This window comes from Mustela nigripes, chromosome 1 (assembly GCF_022355385.1).
Source record: "Mustela nigripes isolate SB6536 chromosome 1, MUSNIG.SB6536, whole genome shotgun sequence".
Classification (NCBI taxonomy): Eukaryota; Metazoa; Chordata; class Mammalia; order Carnivora; family Mustelidae; genus Mustela; species Mustela nigripes.
The window spans coordinates 27,974,733-27,996,970 of record NC_081557.1 but is presented as its reverse complement, the minus strand read 5'-3'; the positions used below and the strand labels follow the sequence as shown (position 1 = coordinate 27,996,970).

The 22,238-nt window shown below is 35.9% G+C and overlaps 1 protein-coding gene across 1 annotated transcript in view; it reads left to right on the top strand.

Moving 5' to 3' along the window:
- The window catches only part of LUZP2 (leucine zipper protein 2), a 472,878-nt gene that overhangs the window by 436,636 nt on the left and 14,004 nt on the right, over window positions 1-22,238 (top strand). Inside the window, exon 10 of the mRNA XM_059406926.1 lies at window positions 11,839-11,931. Coding sequence (XP_059262909.1) covers window positions 11,839-11,931 — 93 coding nt within the window. The remainder of the gene's footprint in view (window positions 1-11,838; window positions 11,932-22,238) is intronic.

The following is a 22,238-nucleotide window of genomic DNA, read 5'->3' as shown; positions in this document are numbered from 1 at the left end:
ATCTATAAAATTTTCAGAGATTTTTACTAGATCAAAGTACTGAGTGTGTAGAAAAATAATATATTTGGTAAATTTAATTTAGTAAATACATATGAGTGTTTATATTCTTCAAATCGTTTGTAATTTTTATGTCCCAATTTAAAAAGAAAAAAAGACCTAAAGCAATTACTTGATCTTGAAGGAGACTTTAATGAAGTTAAAGTACGTTGTAGCAAACCGGACTCCAGAGAAAGAGTACTCTGTAGAAGCCCCCTCTCTTTTTACCAGTAGCACATAATACAGAAACTAGAGGCTTGAGGAGAGTTATTATGTAAATTGAGGGTGAGGAGAGACATATAGTCATATATAGTAGTTGAATCCTGTCAACGACTATGTCTAATAGGAGGTGTTAAGATGGAGTTGGAAATAGAAAGAAATCAGAATATTACAGCTTGGGTTAATCATTAACAGTATAATCCAAAAGCATTTTGATTTTGGTGGCTCCATGAACATCTCAAAGTCTCAGTTTCTTTACCTCAGAAATGGAGTGAATACCACCAGCCTCACAGAGTTCAGGTGAAATACAGTATAAAGAGTTCTGTGATGTGTCTGTTCTTCTAAGTAGCATCAAACATCTTCCTTTGGTCAATGTTGATGCTAGTTGTGAAGAGTTACAGAGATAAAAGAGGCATTTTCTTTGCCTTTAAAAAGTTTGCAATTTAGGGGTACCTGGGTGGCTCAGTTGGTTAAGACTCCCACTCTTGATTTTTGCTCAGATCATGACCCCAGGGTCATGAGATGGAGCCGCACATGGGGCTCCATGCTGAAGATGGAGCCTGCTTAAAATTCTCTCTCTCCTTCTCCCTCTGCTCCCCCCACCTGCCCTGTCCACGTGCATGCATGTGTGCTTGCTCTCTCAAAAAAAAAAAAAAAAAATCATTATTTCATTTTTCTGTCAGGACCCTGGGAAATAAATTAAGTCAACAAAACAATTCCAGTCATTTCACTCACGTTTATGGTCCTCATTATAAGGAAGATATAGACCATGGTTTGGTCTCTGGATAGGCCAGTGCATGTGTAGGCTTTGGCAGAATTCATCCCTACTAATAGTGGTCTTTGGTGCCCATCACTTCTCATTGTTTCAGTTCCTCCGTATCCTTCTCTTGGTCTCTGGTTGACAATGATACAGGCTCTATGCATCTCATTTACGTCCTCTCTTTAAGGTACCACCATCCCTTCATTGTCAGTTGTCAGTTTTCTTAATACCATTGTTTACTTTTTTTCCAATTTTTTTTTTTTCATTTGTTCAGGTAGGAGAGTAAATGTAATCACTGTTATTCAGTCTTGGTTAGAAATGAAATCTATATCATTCTGTTTTAAGAACGCTAAATATTTTATTTAAAGTGCTTACAAGTTGAAATACATATGCTTTGATGTATATGTTTACATATGTTTGCATATATATATATATATATATATATATATATATAGTTGCACTTACCATTGCTGTGAGAATACGATTTGTGAGCTAAGAATCAAAGCTATTTTTCCATGCCATTCACTTTCACATTCCCTGATTATTCTTCTGGATCTTTCTGCTACTAAGGAAAGAACTTCACACATCACCTATTCCAGTTTCCTCATGTGATATATTAAAAATACACACACACAGTATATAAAAATCAATGTAGAAAAAATCCACACACATAATATATATATATACTCTCTCCAACAGAACATGAAAATGACTAAGATAAGCCATTGATTCTGGGATTCTTTCTTTGACAAGTATACTGCCAAGGATGCTCATTTCATCCACTTATAAAGCAGTTTCTTTAATAGTTTTTATGTTTAAGACAGGTTCTCATGCTGTTTGAAAGGTTCGAGCTTTGGGAAAAGAAGAGAAAAGACGAGAGGGGCACCTGGGTGGCTTAGTGAAGTAAGTGTCTGCCTTCAGCTCAGGTAGGTCATCATCCCAGGGTTCCTGGGATCAAACCCCACATCAGGCTCCCTGCTCAGTAGGGAGTCTGCTTTTTCTTCTGCCCTTCCCCATGCTCAAGCTCTGTTCGCTCAGTCTCAAATAAGTAAATAAAATCTTTTTAAAAAAAGAAAAGAGAATCTTGGATGCACTTCTGAGGAAGTTATTTAAAGTTATTTTGCTTGGGGAAGAATTATGGAACATATTCAAGTGCTAAGAAAATGAGTATCTAACACATTTCTAAATTACTGGAAGAGGTAGTTGTTTAGTTTCCTGTGGTTACTGTAACATCACAAAAAAATGTGATGGCTTAAAATAACAGAGATTTATTTTCTCACATGTTTAGAGACTTGAAGTCTGAAATCTCACAGTACACCTCCCTACCTCTGACAACTGTTTCTCTGGGAGTTTTAGGGGAAAATATGTTCTATGCATGCCTCTTAAAATTTCTGGTGGTTATGTGAACATTCCTAGGCTTCTGTCTGTATCCTTCTTGTCTCTACCTCATCTTTACATTGTGTTCTCTTCTGTGTATATAAATGAAATCTCCCTCTGTCTTAGATAGACACTCAGGAGGATATTTAGGGCCCATCCATGTAATCCAGGGTGGTATAGACTGAACTGTGTCCCCCTAAAATTCACATGTTGAAGTTTTAACTGTATTTGGCAAAGATGCCTTTAAGAAAATAATTCAGTACTTAACGTCGTAAGGTTAGAGCCTTGATCTGGTAGGATTTTAAGAGACTCCAGAGGGCTTGCTCTCTCTCTGCCATGTGAGAACACACTTAGAAGTCAGCAGTCTCCAGGTAAAGAAGAGAACCTTCACCAGACACCAAATCCTGCTAAATCCGATCTGGGTATTTTCAGCCTCAGGAATTATGAGAAAATACTCTGTTGTTTAAGGCACCCAGTATATGATATTTTGTTAGGGCAACCTAATTGGACTAAGACACCAGGCAATTTCCTCTTCCCAAGGTCCCTATTTCATCACATCCTTTACCATATAAGATAATATTTACTCTTTTGCCATTGGACCTAACATATATTTCTGTGGGGACGCCATTGTATACCAGATAGTGTACTAAGTAGATGCTCTGTTATTGTTTTGTATTTATTTAAAGAAAACAGTAATTTAATCAATCTGCAATTCAAAAATTTATAAACATCAAAGTTTGTGATTAGAAAATAAATATAATTTCAGTGGCAGGCCACCATCCACATTGCTACATGTACCTATTTCCCTTTTGGCTTTTCAATGTTCTTATTGAGATATAATTGACACATAACATGATATTAGTTTTGGTTATATGGCATAATGATTTGATATTTGTATTTATTGCAAAAGAATCAATGCAGTAATTTCTAATTAACATCCACTTCCTACATAGTTACAATTTTTTTTTTTTTCGTGATGGGAACTTTGAAGATCTACTCTCTTAGTAACTTTCCAAGTATGCAATGCAATATTATCAATTGTAGTCACCATGCTGCACATTAAATCCTCAAAACTTATTTGTTTTATAACTGAAAATGTATACCCTTTAACCTTTTAACCCCCTTCACCCGTTTTGGCCACCACCTAGTCCCTACCTTGACAACTGTCAATCTGTTCTTTGTCTATGAACTTATTTCTTCATTTTATTTTTTGTTTTTTGATTTTGGTGAGACCATACTGTTTGTCTTTTTTGTATGACTTATTTTATTGAACGTAATATTCTCAAGGTCCAGCCCTGTTGTTGCAAAAGGCAAAATTTCATTCTATTTATGGCTGATTAATATTATATATATCTAATAATACTATATTTGCATCTTTATCCATTCATCTATAGTTGGACACTTACTTATTTTTCTATATCTTGGCTATTGTAAATAATGCTGCAGTGAACATGGGGATGCATATATCTTTTCATGTTAGTGTTTTTGTTTTCTTCAGAGAAATAAATTGATGGATCATATAGTAGTTCTATTTTTAATTTTTTGAGTAAACTTCATACTTTTTTCCATAATGACCACATCAATTTACCTTCCTACCAACAGTGCCGGGGTGGGGTGCCCTTTCCTCCACATTGTCACCAACAATTGTTATTCTTATTTTTTTTATACTATCCATTGTAACAAGTGTGAGGTGATGTCTCATTGTGGTTTTGGTTTGCATTTCCTTGATGATTACTGATGTTGAGCATCTTTTCAAGCTTTTCAAGTACCTGTTGGCCATCTTTAAATGATTTGAAAATACTTTTTCCCATTCAGTACATTGTCTATTCATTTTGGTAATGGTACCCTTTCCCCCGTGAAGTTTTTTGGTTTGATGTGATCTCACTTATTTTTGCTTTTGTTGCCTTTACTTTGGGTGTCATATCGTCTTCAAGACCAATGTCAGGGAGTTTACTAACTACATTTTCTTCTAGGAATTCTATAGTCTCAGGTCTTACATTCAGGATTTTAGTCCATTTTGAGTTCCTTTTTCTGTATGGTATAAAATAGCTGTCCAGTTTTATTGTTTTGCATGTTGATGTCCAGTTTCCCCTCCACCATTTATTGAAGAGACTGTCCTTTCCCTATTGTATAGTCTTGGCATCTGTATCATAAATTATAAAGATGTCTTTTATTTATTTATTTGACAGAGATCACAAGTAGGCAGAGAGACAGACAAAGAGAGAGGAGGAAGCAGGCTCCCCACTGAGCAGAGAGCCCGATGCAAGGCTTGATCCCAGGACCCCGGGATCATGACCTGAGCCAACGGCAGAGGCTTTAAACCGCTGAGCCACCCAGACACCCCCTGTATCATAAATTAATTGAATATATATGTGCAAGTATATTTCTGAGCTCTCTATTCTGTTCCATTGATCCATGTGTCTCTGATTTTGTACGAATACTGTACTTTATTTTATTTCTATAGTTTTATGATATAGTTTGAAATCTGGGAGCCTGATGCCTTCAGCTTTGTTCTTTGTTAAGATTGTGTTGGCTATACAGGGTCTTTAGTGGTTCCACATAAACTTTAGGATTATTTAATCTATTCCTGTGAAGAATGCCATTAGAATTTTGATAAGGATTGCATTAAATCTATAGATTTCTTTGGGTCATATGGACATTTTAATAATATTGAGTCTACTTCATGAGCATGGAATATTTATGCACTTATTTGTGCCTTCTGCAGTTTTTTTCATTAATGTCTTATAGTTTTCAGTGTACGGGTCTTTCAAATCTTTGTTTATTTCTAAGCATTTTATACTCTTTAATGCTACTGTAACTGAAATTATTTTCCTAACTCCTCTTTCTTGTATTTTCTTTTTTTAAGATTTTATTTATTTATTTGACAGGATTGAAAGAGAGAGAGATTGTGAGCACAAGCAGGGGGAATGGGAGAGGGAAAAGCAAACTCCCCGCTGAGCAGAGAGCCCAACACAGGGCTTGGTTTGAGAACCCAGGGATCCTGACCTGAACAGAAGGCAGATGCTTAACTAACTGAGCCATCCAGGCATCCCCTTAATTCTTCTTTCTGATAATTAGCATTTAGAAACACCTATTTTTATATATTGTTTTTGTATCCTGCAACTGGATTCATTTATGATCCAAAATGTCTTATTAGTTCTGACAGTTTTGGGGAGTGATCTTTAGGGTTTTCTGTATATGTATAATATCATGTCATCTGTGAACAAAGGCAAGTTTCTGTCTTTCTTTCCATTTGGATACCATATGTTTGTTTGTTTATTTGTTTATTTATTTATTTTGCCTACCTGCTCTGGCTAGAACTTCCAATGCTGTGTTGAATAAAAATGGCAAGAGTGGGTATTCTTGTCTTGTTCCTCATTTTAGAGGAAAAGCTTTTAGCTTTTCACCATTGAATATGATATTGCCTGTGGGCTTGTTGTATATGGTCTTTATTATACTTCAGTCTGTTTCCTCTGTACCCATTTTGTTGAGAGTTTTTGGAAAGTAAATGGATATTGAGTTTTAACAAATGCTTTTCCTGCATACTGAGATACTTAAATGATTTTATCCTTTATTGGTTAATGTGATATAGCACACTGACTGATTTACAGATATTGAACTATCCTGCATCATTAGAAAAAATCCCACTTCATTATGGTATGTGATCTTTTCAGTGTATTTTTTAATTTCATTTGCTAATTTTTTAGAAAGATTTTATTTGTTTATTTGACAGACAGAAATCACAAGTAGGTAGAGAGGCAGGCAGGTGGGGCCAGTGGGGAAGCAAGCTCCCTGCCGAGCAGCAAGCCTGGTGTGGCGCTTGATCCCAGGACCCTGGGATCATGACCTGAGCTGAAGGCAGAGGCTTTAATTTAACCCACGGAGCCACCCAGGCGCCCCCAATTTGCTAATATTTTGCATTCGTGTTTATGAGGGATCTTATCCTGCAACTTTGTTTTCTTGCAGTGCACTTGTCTGACTTTGGTATCCGGGTGATGCTGATCCTGTGAAATGAGTTTGGAGTTATTTACTCTTCTTCCATTTTTAAAAAGAGTTTGAGAAGGATTGGTATTAATTATTCATTATGTGTTTGTAGAAATCACCACTGAAGTCATCTCGTCTTGGACTATGGTACATCCAGATAATGGAATATTAAGCAATACTAAAAAGACATGCGCTATTAAGCCATGAAAACACATGGAGGAGACATAAATGCATATTACTAAATGAACGAAGTCAGTCTAAAATAGCTACATACTATATGCTTTCAACTATAAGACTTTCTAGAAAAGGAAAAACTATGGAAAAATCAAAAGGACCATGATTTCCAGGGTTGAGGAAAGTGAGGACAAATAGGTAGAACACAGAGGATTTTGAGCCATGAAAAATATTCTGATAATGCAATAATGGGTAGATATTATTATACATTATTCCAAACCCAAGAGTGAAAACTATGGACACTAAATGACTATGATGTGTTGATGCCGGGTCATCCTTGATAACATTTGTATCAACTGGCTGTGGGATGTTGATAATGGGGGAGGCTATGCATGTGTGGGACTGGGGCTGTATGAAAAATCACTGCATCCCTCCCTCATTTTTGTTGTGAACCTAAAATTGCTCTAAAAATGTAAAGTTAAAAAAAACTGACAACAACCAAAAGAATAAAACCATACTGCGAGTTTGGTGATCTTGACCTAATTTAGCAAAGCAGCGGTAAACAGAGACCCTCTGAAATTACATAAATTTCCCATCCCCAATTTATTTACTGTTAACCCAGAATCTGAGACCTCATTTCTTTAACTCCAAAAATACATTATCTTTCTCCAAAGTCAGTTCCCATTCTGTATTAATTCATCATATTCAACAAGGCTTCTTTCTACAAGGAGCATCTCACTGAAGCCAAAAGCCTATGCTAAAGATAACATGTATTATATTTAAATGTAAACAGTTCCTCAGTTAAATACTAAATTTTTGTATTTAAAGTGATTTAACTTTTTATACTTCGTTGCTCACACTGGTGACGCAATGTATCATCTCCTCCAGTTTTTGTAAGTAATATATGTAATTTTTTTCCTTAAGAAAATTGGAGATAACTTCAGTATTGATAGAGACATTGGCAAACCAGGCACCTCAGTTTATTAATATGTGAGCACAAGGGTAGCCTTGGCAAACTTATGGAAGAGAAAAGTTACACTGTCATTCTTCTCCCTCTGCTTTCTGTGCACTTAATAGTTAATAAAACTCTTCTTATCATCTGTCCAAAGAGCAGAAGCCCACAAAAACAGAGACGTAGGTAGGTAGGTAGATAGATAGATAGAGAAGACCTTTTATTTTGAACATATTCCCTGTCTCAGCCTTACCACCAAAATCTGGGAGCATTTTCACAAATGTACAGTACTTTTATGAAAAAAAAAAAAAAACCCTCAAACATTAAAAGGTATTAATATGCTATACATTTACATTTTTAGGAACATATTGAATATCTACCCTAAAATGTAATCTCCATCACTGGTGAATCTGTTATTATTCCTTTGAATAATACTCCTTTGTTATTTATTCTGGGTTCTGTTTCCTTTCTGTTAGTTTCCATGGTAAACCTCTATCTCAGCCCTTATGTTTTGCTATCAGTTTTATTTTATTGATTTGACTCCCTGTATCAACCAGGTCTCTGATTACATTCAACCGACACTGACCCTTACCAGATTAAATGAAGGGACTTTATTCATATAACATCAGGAGCTCCTAGTACCAAGGAAAAGATAGAAATAACACACTTGGAAATGGGCAGAAACAAAGGCTGCTTCAGAAGACTGCACGTATGAACCATAAGGAAGGGTTGTATTATAGAAGCAACTTGGACAAGGCACCCTAACAGAATTAACCATGGTACCTAACCATTTATGGCCTCCTCTTAATGTAATCAATATTCCAAGAATGGAGGTATCATGATCTGACTTGGGTCATGTGCCAATATCAGAGGGGTCAAGGAATTTGACACATAAAACAGTACTTTGGAAACACCATACCATGAAAGAGGCAACCCTCCAGAATGAAATCAGGAGCTATTAGGAAAGTCGAAGATACAATGACGATTAATGAGGAGCAAATGATAGCTCTTTGAGATCAAGAACTATGTTTTAGTTTTAGTGTTTGATCTCAGTTCAAAACACACGACTTTTACAGAGTGGATGCACAATTAGTGTTGACTCATGCTGCTAGAAGGAATTCCGATTGCCACGTTTTGGAAAGATTTCTCTTACCATAAATATAGCCATTCCTCTTGATTTAGTTTTGGTCCTTAATTATTAGTTTCCTTTAGTCCTAAGAAATAGATCTTAAATAAATGATGAAAGGAAAAACAAAACTTACTGAGTACAAAATATGTACTGGCTCCAAATGAATAAGGCACGATATCTTTCCTTCATGGGTTCCCAGCTTATAAAGAGTCAGATACTTAAACGAGTGATGAGTGTGATATGAGCTATCCTGCAGACTGGTACCAAGAAGACTGATAGTCTTCATCATATTATAACCTGAAATTCAGAACCACTGAAGTCTTTAACTGAAATACACATTTTTGCAAGGTCATTCTATGAAATACTATTTAGACATGTAAAGGATGCTTATAGCCTTATGTCTGTCTCTAGGTAGATAAAACATTCATGTGTGTATAAAAACAGAAGAAAGTATGTCATGAGCACTGTAATTGTGACTCTATAAATATCCGTGAGGATATGGGCAAAGACTGAAAGACAATATTGAGAAGTCAAAATAATTACTGCTAGAATGATGAATGACTTTTGTGTTTCAGTTTCCTTTAATGCTATTATACACTAAATAAATTTTCAGAGGGATTTTGGGGCTGTTTGCTCAGTGATTTGGCTGTTTTAACAGAAACAAAACCTACTAAAATTACTCCAAGCCTGTTAATGGGATTTCTTCTGTCTTTTTGCAGTTGGGGTTCTTTCTCTGATTGCTGGAAGAGACTTTCCCTCACTGCTAGCATTTATGTATTACCCCTGCACTTTTTAACCTATTTCTTCTAACTATCTGTAATTTGTAGGTTATAGGAAGTCCAGTAGATTTTAGCTGGATTAAATGGCTGTTTTGATTCATGTTAATATATTTAACATGGCTATTGAGTAGTGTCTAGCTATTTAAGAGTCACAAGGGCTTTAAATTCTCTATTAGCAATACACAAATAATCCTCTTTGCTGTGAACCTGCCTTTTCTCTAGGTTTCTCTATTTCTATAGAATTTTTTAGTTTTGTAGGTTCTAATCTTTGCTCGCAACAAAGAGCAATCTCTTTTTGATTGCCAGAATTAATACTTTAGTTCAGCCTTTGTTACCATCTACTTGATCAATGTTTATTGTTTCTTTCTTGATATCCACCCCCTAATTTTCCTCTGTTCCATTTTTGCCTTTATAGTGCTGCTATATCACCCTAACAGAGGCTCTAGCCATGTCGTATGCCTGCGTTAAAATATCCAGCGGACTCTTATTTGGCTACTAAATTTAAACACATACTTTGATGCTTGATTTTGGAATTGTCTTCCTACTTTGTAGCATTTTTCTTGAGCATTTTTTCTCATGTTGACTCTATTGCTACCCTGTAAACCAACAGGGAAAAAAAAAAAACAACCCAGCTGAATATTCTTTCTACCTATCTTTGATTATACTCTTCCCTTCACCTAGGATGCTCTCACTCACTCTTGTCTTAATCACTCACAGGCCCATTTTAAAGCTCGCCTTTTCCATCAAGCCCTTTATAATTATCCTAAATGGATTTAACTTCCATTCTCTCCAAATACATACAGTTTTGTTTGTGCCCTCTTTTATTAATCTGCTTTATCTTGGGGCTACTGGTGTGAATAAAAATCAGAATGGATAAATTCTAGGAAGGCAAAAACCACACCTTTCTCAACTCTTTATATTCAACAACAATATCTAATACAGAGTACTGGCTTGTTCAAAGGCATTTTGTTTTCCTGTTTAAATTTCTTACTCTTACAGAAGGTAGAGAGGGGAGATCAGAAGACAGGGGTCTTAAGCTAGGAAGAATGCGAGAGAAAAAGGGACTAAGAGAGGGGGAAATACTTAGTGCCTTCTGGAACTCATACTATGAAGCTGAACTCCTTTACGTATATAGCAAAAAAAAAAATTGTATGTAGTTGTTTATCAATTATTATATGTAAAGCCTAGCATTTGAGTAACTTAATATAGGAACTATTTTAGTCAACTAAAGTGCTTGATTTTCTATTATTTCTCTAAGATGCTACTAGCTTTATGGATTTTTTTACATGTAATATTCTACTAGTTTTATGAGATATCTTTGCTTTTTGTTTTTATCAAAGTATTATTTGTAGGACTGTATTATTTGTAAGACTGTTCCCCTGCAAAGGAATATAACTGCCTATGGAAAACTAGGTCAGCGTTGTGTAAAAGTAGCACAAACAATATCTGAGCGGTTTAGGTACTTTGATCAGACCATAGTCTTGTCTTTGTCTTCCTGGGTCCCCAGTGGTTAGAAACCCCTTTTCTTCCTCGTCTATGATCCACTGAGATCATGGTTTCAGATCCAAGCACATTAGCATTCACAGAGTTTAGTTTTTGTCTATCCTACAATAGTAACCTCACAGATTGATGTGCCTAACAGCATGTTCAAATCAGCTTTGCCCAAGAAACACACATTTCAGTAGATAATCTTAGCCAGCCTATGGGGATATTTACATATATTAATTATGCATACTCTTCCCTGGCCAGCACCTGAAAAACTGCCTTAAAAATTTTTTTTTTAGGGACACTTGGGTGACTCTGAGTTAAGTACCTGACTTCAATTCAGCTCAGGTCATGATCTCAGGGTCCTGGGATCAATCCCAGCATAGGACTCCCTGCTCAGCAGGGGGTCTGCCTGTCCCTCTGCCCCTCACCCCACTCATACTCTCTATCTCTTGAATAGATAAATGTTTAAAAAAGATTTAGTGTTCCTAAAGAGATGACTCTTAGGATAATATTTAAGGTTTCCAGGCTTCATTAGTTAGTTAGCATTGAAGTAAATAATCCTCTGTGTATATTACAGTGAGCTGTTATAAAGTCTTCTCCTTCTGATTGAGAATATGAAGTGTACACTTTTATTTCTCAGATATACTTGGACTTAAAATATGAGAAAAGACAGGATTCCAGCTCCTTGTGGAAATAGTGAACTTAAGACTTATTATGCAAGAAGTATTTCCAGTGGGAAAATAATGCCATTGGACCTCACTAATACAAAACAGAACAGAACTTATTTTATGCACTTTCAAAATTATGAATTTTTGAGTATGTATATATACAAATTCCATTGTATTCATTGTCCTTGAGTCTGATGTTGCCATTGTACCATATTTTACAAGTCACATTGATCTCTTGGTTGAACCTGTTTCTCGCTCTCTCTTTTCTCTAGCCTGAACAAACCATTCTTGGAAGGACTGAGAGCTCTCAAGCTGAGACAACAAAGGAAGAAAATTCGAACAACACTGAGTGCAATTCTCAAAATGTAAGAATAACTTAAAATGATTTTCATAGCAATCAACAGGAAAATAAGGGCATACGAATTTTAACAATTCTAGTTCATGCCACCATCGAATATTCTATATGTGATATCTACTAGCTAAACATTATACTTTAAAATTTGAAAAAACAAGTGTTCTTGGGATGTCCATGAAGTAGGTGTTCTGTTAGGAAAGGTAACCAGACTCTTTGGAGTGCTCTGAAATTGAGTTGTCAGAGAGGTAAGAAAGCCAAGAGGGTAACCACATGCCCAACAAAGACTTCCGGCTACAGCAAAGAAAATAAGGTAGAACAGACGCATAAGTTAATGGATTCTGTCCTTTTTTCTTTTTATTGGCCGCCAAAGAGAATTTAGAAATATGAATTTCTCAACAATTTTGCCTTCAAATCTTTGTATATTTGAACATGTAACAATTTAGAACATAATAAAATTAATGAGAAGTAAAAATGAAAATCTCTGTGACATACTTGCAGATGAAGAACTCAGGAAGGCTTTTGGTAGGAAGGAACATTTTACTAAAGGCAAATAGGTCTCTGACAGTGTGAGTAAATGTGCAGAGACAAGAAACCATCAATAAAATGACTAGAGAAGAGAGTGCAGGAAGTAGTGGTATATATGCCTAAAAGGATAATTTGGGACTTAAATATGAAAGACCCTGGATTCCCAAGATAAAGAGTTTGGTCTGAGTTAAGGTTATAGTTGAGGTTTTCAAATGTTTATAACCAATTAACTTATGAGATCATAGGGTTAATTTGAAGGAGAATGTTTTTATTTCTTGATATATTTTCTTAAAACTACCAAAAAGTCATTTTGCAACATAGACATATACCAAATCATTATACTGTACGCTTAAAACTGGGTTGTATCTTAATTGTGTATCACTTAAAAAAAAAAAAAAGGAAGAAAATTAAAGAATTTTAGAAGCTACACCCGTGTAAGTAATGTTGAGTCTTATCCTTAGAAGTACCCACTTTGAGCTCTTAGATTAAGAGTAATTCAGTGGCCTTATTCCTGCCTCTGTACTGATCACAAGCATATGTGCCTTGAACAAACTGTTCTTGTAATGAGGTGCTGGAAGCATCTAAAAGGGCAAAAGAGCTGGGACTTCACCAAGCTCACCAAACAAACAAACAAGATATTCCCCTGCCTGGAGACAAAGCTGAAAAGTTCTATGGGTTTTGCCAAAAGGATTCCCAAAGCAAAGTTCTGATATACTTTTCTTATCAGGAGTGAAGTCTGCTGAAAATCATAAATTGTTGGTTGTTTGCTTGTTTGACTCTCCTTCTACTTTTATTGTCGTTTTTTGTCCCTAATAATTCCTTCTCCTTCAATAAGTCTCATAAGCAGCTGCTACCTTGTTGCAGGTCCCAATCTGGGTCCATTAAAAAATCTGCCTCCCCCTGCACCAAGGTGAATGCTCTCACTCTAACATGACCTCTGTCTAGATCTTAGTCTTTTGAGTTTCTAGTTCTAAGAAGCTACACTTTGTCTTGCAGAGAGTGCTCAGTATTCATAGGTTAAGGACTCAATTACATTTCAAGTCTGTGAGAGTAAGAGATGAGGGAAAGACACCAGATGTAAGCAGTAGGAACTGGTATGAACATCAATTTTCAAATTTTAGAGCTACAGTTCTTAGCTGTCCTCAAAATAGCATCACCTGGAGAGTTCTTAAAAAATACACCGATGCCCAACTGATGCTGGAAAAATTAACTCAACATCTTGGCGTGTGGGATCTGGACATTAGCTGTATTTATGTTTTCTATTACTCCAGGTGATTCTACTATGTGGTTGAGTTTTACTGACAATATATTTCACATGTAAATGATAGTAAAAATCATGTGGAAGCTTTTAAAAATTAGGATTCTGAAAAATTCTTCAAGAAATTATAAATGAATAGGACTAAATGAAACCTCTATTTTTTTCTTTTTTGACATGGACCTGGTAAGCCTCTTCCCAACCCAGGTGATTCTGAGGTGGATGGTTTGTGAGCCATAATTTGAAAAACTTTGGTTTAGATAAGATATAATCGTTTCAGTATATTGTTTAGTAATGGATTTTCTGCTACTCCTACTCTCTTATATTTACATTTTAAAGAGGGAGCTGCCTAAATTAGACTCATAATGGTAATATGAAAAACTGTGTATGACTTTTGATAGTGTGTAGGAGAGATCCATTGAAAAACCATTTATTATGTAACCATATACAAGACCAGTGTTGATATAAGACTGTGGAATTGATCAGAAAGCTGTTATGTGATTTTATCCACTGCTAAGCTCCGCATGAGAACTCTAGTGGACCATCATCACCCCAACTACAGTAACCAGAGTATGATTAATTTTAAGCATGGAGAACTTAGTTCCTTTCCAGGATTCCCTAGTGTTAAGACCAATTCTGCTGATATCTCAACTTACAGAAAGAAAGCAGGAAAATCTTTTTTTTTTTTTTTTTAGATTTTATTTATGTATTTGAGAGAAAGAGAGAGCAACAGAGAGAGCACATGCAGAGGGAGAGGCAGAGGGAGAGGGATAAGCAGATTCCCCACTGAGCTGGGAGCCCGACATGGGGCTCCATCCTAGGACCTGGAGATCTCACGACCTGAGCTGAAGGCAGACCATCAGAACCACCCAGGCACCCCAAAGCAGGAGCATCTTTGGATCTATGAAAACTGCTGTTATTCAGCTTGTCTAAAATCACTCAGAATATTCTCATTTGTGTTTAATGCCATGAAATGTGGTTGCTTCCATTTTAATACAACAACGTGAAAATACCTTCAACTTCACTTTAACAAGCTGCAGACTCAGCTTGGGCTGCTTTAATTGAATGTCCAAATGAGGTATCCAAACATAGTTTCATAAAATAAAAGCAAAATAAATTTACCGTTTTCTGAAAAAGGGATTAGTGCATTTTCTGTTGTAGGAAAGATAGTTATATTAGAATTATGGCCTCCTTATTGTCTTTATTTGGAGATTAAGTATGGTGTAAAGTGATGTGTATGGGTGCCAAATTGACAAGGGGTAAATTTGTGATGGTTAAGTTTATGCATCAACATGCTCAGAAGAGCTGGTAAAGCATTATTTCTAGATGTTTTTGATGGGTGTTCGCATAAGAGATTCACATGAAATCAGTAGACTAAGTAATTTAATTGGATTGGATAGGAATTTTCTAATCCCTTGAGGACCCACATAGAACAGAATGGTGGAAGAAGGGTGAATTCTTTCTCTCTTTGAGTTGGGATATGCATCTTCTGTGGCTGCACCTTCTGAGAGCTGTTGGTACTTTGGCCTTCCAACTTGGGGACTCAACCAGCAGCATACCCCCCACTTTTCCTCAATTTTCAGGTCTTTGGCCTCAGCTCATCATCAGCTCCCCTGGTTCTCAATACTTAAGATATGGATTGAATTATATCACCCAGTTTCCTGATTCTCCAGCTTGCACAGGACATAGCATGACATATCTCAGTCTCCATAATTGCACGAACCAATTCCCATAATAAATCCCTTCTTATATATGTATGTGTATATCCTATTGTTTTTTTTTCCTCTGGAGTACACTGACTAATACAATCATTTTTCCATATTTGTATTCTGCATACTTTGGGTATATTTTGAAATAATTGACATCTGCATCTTATGGAAGAGGGTTTTTTTTAAATCAAATTAATCAATGCAACTTAAATTTTATACAGTGAAAGTAGATGGTAGTTGTTAAGGTAAATTTTCATATTACTGGTCTTAATTGGCAAAATTATAGTTGGCAGTTTTATTCCCATTTCTTTTTTTTTTAATTTGTTTTTCTACTCTGTGAAATTAAAAAACCTAGAAACTACCAAATGAGAACATTTAAAAAGTAATGAAAGTATGAAAAAATAAAGTATGGTGTAAAGTGAATATACTGAATAAAGCCAGTAACAGAAATAGTTGAGAGAAGGAAACCAACAGAACATCAAACTGAGAAATCCAAAGGCCTTTGTGATCAAGTGAAGATACACAAGTAAAGACAAAAGTCTAATAGGGACGCTGACTTTCATGTTAATTAATTAAGGCAATTATATTGTTGTTCTCAGATAAAATACAGGAGGAAAAATTGTATGAGTTAATTTTTGTCCATTTACTTCTAAACAGAAGAGGTTCATGCTCTCCTAATAACTAGAATGAACAAAAATGTACATTAGAGCTTATTTGTAAAACAATGATCATTTAAAAAAGCTTTGCTTGAGCTGTAATTTGCATGCAAAAAAATCACACATCTTTAAAAAGATTTCTTTATTTTAGAGAGAGAGAGAGCATACATGTGTGAGTTGGGGAGAGGGAGAGAGAGGGAGAGAATCTTCAATCAGACTCCCCTCTGAGCGAGGATCCTGTCTCATTCATGACCCATGAGGTCAGGACCTGAGCTGAAACTACAAGTCACACACTTAATTGACTGAACCACCCACTTGCCCCCCAAACCACACATTTTTAAGCATATATTTAAGTTATTCATGAACTTGATTGAGTCGTGCAGCTGTTAGCACAATCCAGCTCTAGAACATGTCCATCACCCTAGTAAGATCCCCATGCCTTTTTACAGTTCATCTCTATTCTCACCCTCAGCCCAGACAGACACTAACCTAGTTTCTATCTGTGTAGATTTGCCTCTTTATAAATTTTATATAAGTTCATCATATAACAGGGATTGGTTAGCATCTCATTTCCTTCACATAGTGTAAGGATTTGGAGACTCCTCCATGTCATAACACGTATCAAGAGTTTGTTTCTTTCTGTTGCTGAATAGGATCCATTATGGGACTGTACCACATTTTCTTTATCCACTCATCAGTTGATACCTTTTGGGTTGTTTCTACTTTTTGGTTATTTTGAATAATGACACTGTGAACATTGACATAAACATCATTGTGTGAACATGAGTTTTCATTTATCTTGAGTAGATCCCTAGAAACAGAATGGGATATGATAAATTTTTTCCTGACTTTTTAAGAAACAAATGGTTTTCCGAAGTGTCTGCACTGTAAATGCAGTGTTTGCATTTATTACCTAATTTCCCTCTGCACTTTCTCCTCTCCCTGCTCATGCCCCCCCCTAAATAAATAAATAAAATCTTAAAAACAATTTGTTATAATGAATATATTCTCTCTATTGAATGGCTTTGGCACATTTGTCAAAAATAATTGATGACAAATCTGAATTCCCTTCTCTACTTCAATTGTTTCATTGATCTATATGTCTACCCTTAAGCCTGTACCATACTTTTCTCAATTACTGTAGCTTTATGGCAAGTTTGAGATTGGAAAGTTAAACTCCCTTTACTTTGTTCTTGTCTTCAAGATTGCTTTGGCTATTTTTAATATCTTCCATTTCCTTGTTAATGTTAAGTTCAGCTTTTTAATTTTAATTTAAAAAAAAAACTGTTGGGATTTTGACAGAATTTGCATTGAACCTATAGATTAATTTGGGGAGAATTATTGTCTTACAATATTGATTCTTCCAATATATAAACATTGGTTATCTCTTCATTTACTTACATCTTTTAAAATCTCCTCAGAAATATTTTGCAGATTTTCAGTGTATAAGCCTTGGGTGACCTGGGTGGCTCAGTGGGTTAAGCCTCTGCCTTCAGCTCAGGTCATGATCCCAGGGTCCTGGGATCGAGCCCCACAGCAGGCTCTCTGCTCCACAAGGGGCCTGCTTCCTCCCTCTCTCTCTCTGCTTGTCTCTCTGCCTACTTGTGATATCTCTCTCTCTCTGTCAAATAAATAAATAAAACCTTTAAAAAAAATTCAGTGTATAAGCCTTGCACTTCATTTTCTTTATTCCTAATTTTTAAATTCCTTTTGATGTTATTATGAGTGGAGTTGTTTTCTTAATTTTATTTCCAGACTGTTAATTGCTAACATTTAGATGGGATTAATTTTTTGTATATTTATCTTGTAACAGATTAGAGTTTCAAGTGACCATGAGCTCCAACTCAAACTGAGGTGACATTTGCAAAACAACTACATGAAGTTGCAGTATTAATTTCAAATAATTGTAATGCTATATCCAGAATAAGGAAGAGAAATCCCTTATCTGATTTTACTTATCAGCCAAGACTGATAAAGCATGTTCCATTCTAGAAATGACACTGTTAAGCTCAACAACAACAAATGACATGTGTCTACTAGAGCTTGAGGGGAAAAGCTCAAGAGGAGATTTGGTATATAATGTTGATCAGTTTCATTTCTGTTTCAACCAGTTACCTGATGTGTAGCCATGACTGCTTAGCCCCTTTGAGGCTCATTTTCCTCCTCTGATGGAGGGAGATAAATGTTGCCTAACTTGTATAACTTGTTAAAGGTTCCAGTGAGATAGTCCAGCTTAACACCTAGTTTATCATGGACACATAGCAGGTCCTCAATAATTATCACTACCCATTCCTTTATGCAAAGCTATGCCTTTCACTTAAAACCTCAATAAATATTTTTGAATTGTATATTTTAGTCAATTTCTCAAAAGAAATAAAACTATAATGTGAAATAGGAGCAGTCTTGTTCAGTGTCACTCTCCAGGGCAGAACCAGATGTTGCCAGTGAAAACAGCTATAAGGAGAATATTTCAATCAAATATAAAAGTGAACTCTTAATGAAAAGTATAAGAACACAGAATCAGTCACTGAAAGACAGTGTGTTATATGACTGAATAACAAAAAACCGGGGCGCCTGGCTGGAACAGTCAGTTGGGCATCTGACTCTTGTTTTCCACTTGGGTCATGATCTCAGACTTATGGTATCCAGCACTCCATCAGGAGCTGTGTTCAGTGCGGAGTCTACTTAAGATTGTCTCTCCCTCTCCTTCTTACCTCCTCCCTACCACCACTGGCTATCTCTCTCCCTCAAACAAATAAATAAATAAATCTTTAAAAAAATAATGAAAAACAACTGTTCTGGATGTACTTAGGAAATGAAGACTAGTATGGAGGAAAAGAGCTATCATGTGAGCATCTCGTTCAATTCCAGGATTCTTTGATCATCAGCAACCTCATTGAGAGCTGATGAGAGAACATACAATCTCTTGGGAAAAAATAGCAGAAGAGATACATTTTGATTCCTATTGGTAGATCTGATACTAAACAATATAGTAGAGAAAACCTTGAAATTATAAAAAACCTAGATTTTAATGCCAACTTTCCTATTTTCTAACACTTTTGGCAAGTGATTTTATAATCTAGATCCCTTATCTATATAATGTAGATCAATGATTTTCAAACTTTTGCATGACTATGATTTACCAGGTCAGCTGGTAAAAGTGCTTGTGGTCAAGCTTCATTCCCATCGATTATTAATTAGTAGATCTGGGGCACAGCCCAGGAGTGTGTATTGTTCTAATTAATTTACCTAGATTTTCTTCTGTCAAAATTTCCTGGCAAACGTTCTGAGAAAATTTGATGTTGGCCTCTTACAGGTTTGTCGTGATAATTGTATATGATATGAAATTAAATACACAGTATTCAGTTACATAAACCCTTATTAGTTCATTCTTAAAAAGATGCTTCATAATTTAAATATCTGAGATCTTCATATTTTCAATGTCAAGATCCCAAACTTGGAATTGGAGATTATACATTTTCTTAGATATCTTGTGGGTTCATTCCATATCCTGCCCTATGCAAGCCAGAAAGGGTCACCTTGGAAAATGCCCTTTGGATTTTTTGCCTTCTGCCTTTGTTTTAGTAGACTTAGAAAATTTTAAGTAGGTCACCAAAGTCTTAATATCATATTGGACTATCAGTTTGGTGTGTGTTTAAATTATTTTGAAAAAGGCTTTACTTAAGTGATAATAATAAAGACACACGGGGAAAGCAAAGGATGTACCTGCTCCATCCCACTTATCTGAAGTTTGCCAATGAGTCTCATATTGTTTAATAGCAAATCAAGAATTAAAAACATTGCACATTCAATTTTAATTTTCATTTAGGAATTAAGACTTAATGCTAATGCAAATGTGTTTCACAATATTTGTGACTCCTATAGGTGGCAAACATTTAATTATTTTTAATGTGCTGAGAAAATGAAAAGCAGAATAGTTTGTTTAGCATCGAGAGAACAAGCTCTCTTTCTTCCTATCACACCTGCTTGCAAGTCCCTCACCAAAGGGAGTTTCTTTAACAGCAAGTATTAACTAGGGAAATGAGAGGGGGAAATGTGCAGAAAATAAATCTTAGAGCTGTGAGTAGAAAATGATGCCAGCTTTTTTTTTAATGCTAAAACAATTTTGGTAGATATTTAACAAATCCTAGTTTGCTGTTATATCCAGTATTCATTGTGTAGTATTTGATGGACCTGATGAGTGGTTGGAAGATGCTGCACTAACAAAATTTTCTAAGCAAGACATGGCCTGCTATAATTCGGCTTAGAGACTACACAACAAACATTATCATTCTGGGTTACATTTCATCAGACATCTGAAGAGGTTGGCTTCATACAAGGATTTGTTACTGTGCTAGGGTGGTTCCTTCCAGAAGGGACAGTCATGCCTCCAGATAAAGTAGAATGGTACATAGTTTCATAAGGTCTTCATAACAGATTTCTGTTTTGCTCGTTAGGTATAAATCTCCATGTTACCCTACTATAGCTTCGATTTAAAGTTGCAAGAATGTGAACTGAAGTGTCAGTTCTTATCAGAAATTGCATAGAAAGCATAATAACAATGGTTAACTTAGTAATGACTCCTGGGTACCTGGGTGGCTCATTCAGTTAAACACCTGCCTTAGCTCAGGTCATGATGTCGGGGTCCTGGGATTGGGCCCCATGTCAGACTCTCTGCTCAGCAGGAATCTGCTTCTTCTCTCCCGTTACGCCTCCCAAACCCTGCTTGTGCATGTGTTCTCTCCCTCGCTCGCTCTCACTCACTTTCTCACTCTTTCTTTCTCAATTGCTCTCTCTGTATCTCAAATAAATGGGTAAAATCTTTAAAAAGTAATAATTCTTTGATTCCCCCTGTCTTCCCTGAAAACACCAAATGGCTTTCTCTTCTTGGTTCCCGTAGTGCTTGGTTTATACATGTATTTCATCCTGTATTGCAGTCCAGTTTGCATGTTGAATATTTGCACAGAGTTCATATTTTGCATTCGATAATAAATAATTTCAGGACAGAAACTATAAATTGGTATTTTCTTCAGGACCAAGCAAAATGCTCATTTAGTAGGTATATATTAATATTTCTCTAAAACATCCAAAATTATGAAATTAGACAAGGCTGTGGTTTTCAAAAGCTTAGCTATTTCATAAATAGTGGGGCGACTGGATGGGTCAGTCAATTAAGTGGCTCCTTTGCCTCAGGTCATGATCCCAAGGTCCTGGGGTCAAGCCCCCCATCAGGCTCCCTGCTAGGTGGAAGTCTGCTTCTCCCTCTCCCACTTCCCCTGCTTGTGTTCCTTCTCTTGCTGTGTTGCTCTCTGTCAAATGAATAAAAATAGGTCTGAAAAATAAGTAAATAAATAAAGTACTAAATAATCCTTCTGGAATAAATATGACAAATTTACCATTATTAGTGTAGACAAATTTATTATTATTAGTGCAGAAAGGTGGCATCACAGAAAAACTTAGCCAAAATATATTTGTGTTTTTAAGTAACTTGGCACTTAATTCCATTTTTTTCTCCTTAATATTTGAAAAATTCCTTCTTTTTAGCATCTACCTTGTCACATATTTTATTTAAATATGCAGAATCAACTGGACTCTGTACCTGCCAGAGGTATTTTTTATTGGTAGAATTTCAGATTTCCCAGTTATATCTTGCATTAATTAGTTTGAGTTCTTTTAGTGTTTTAGGGAAAGATCATAAGAGTTGTTATAACTAATCTCTCCTGTGAAGTAGGACCAAATGTTTAATACTAATACCAAAGTTATAGTGATCAGAGATGTAAGCTCAAGGACTTTAAATGAATTTCTGATAATTCATTCCATTAGCTTTAATTCTTAAAATACTATTCATTATTTCCGAGAGAAGGAATAGAGTGTAATTTAAAATAAACAAAATGCAGAATAAGCCATTTTGTGATTTTTGTTAAATGAACATTTGTTAAGAGCAAACCCTGGGGTGCTAAATAATGAGCCTTGGTTCAAGAAGGATCACAAGGCAAGGGAAAGTGAAATAAAGGACCTCATTAGTCACAAGTTTTGGAGGAAGTACAATGCATAAGTCACTGGGCACATGGGGAGGTCAAGGCAGAGGGCAGGCAGAAAGGAGCCGCAGGACCTGAGGCACATGTAGTTTTTTTAGGGTCGGTGGGTAGAGTGCTTTGGGAGTCCTTGGCTA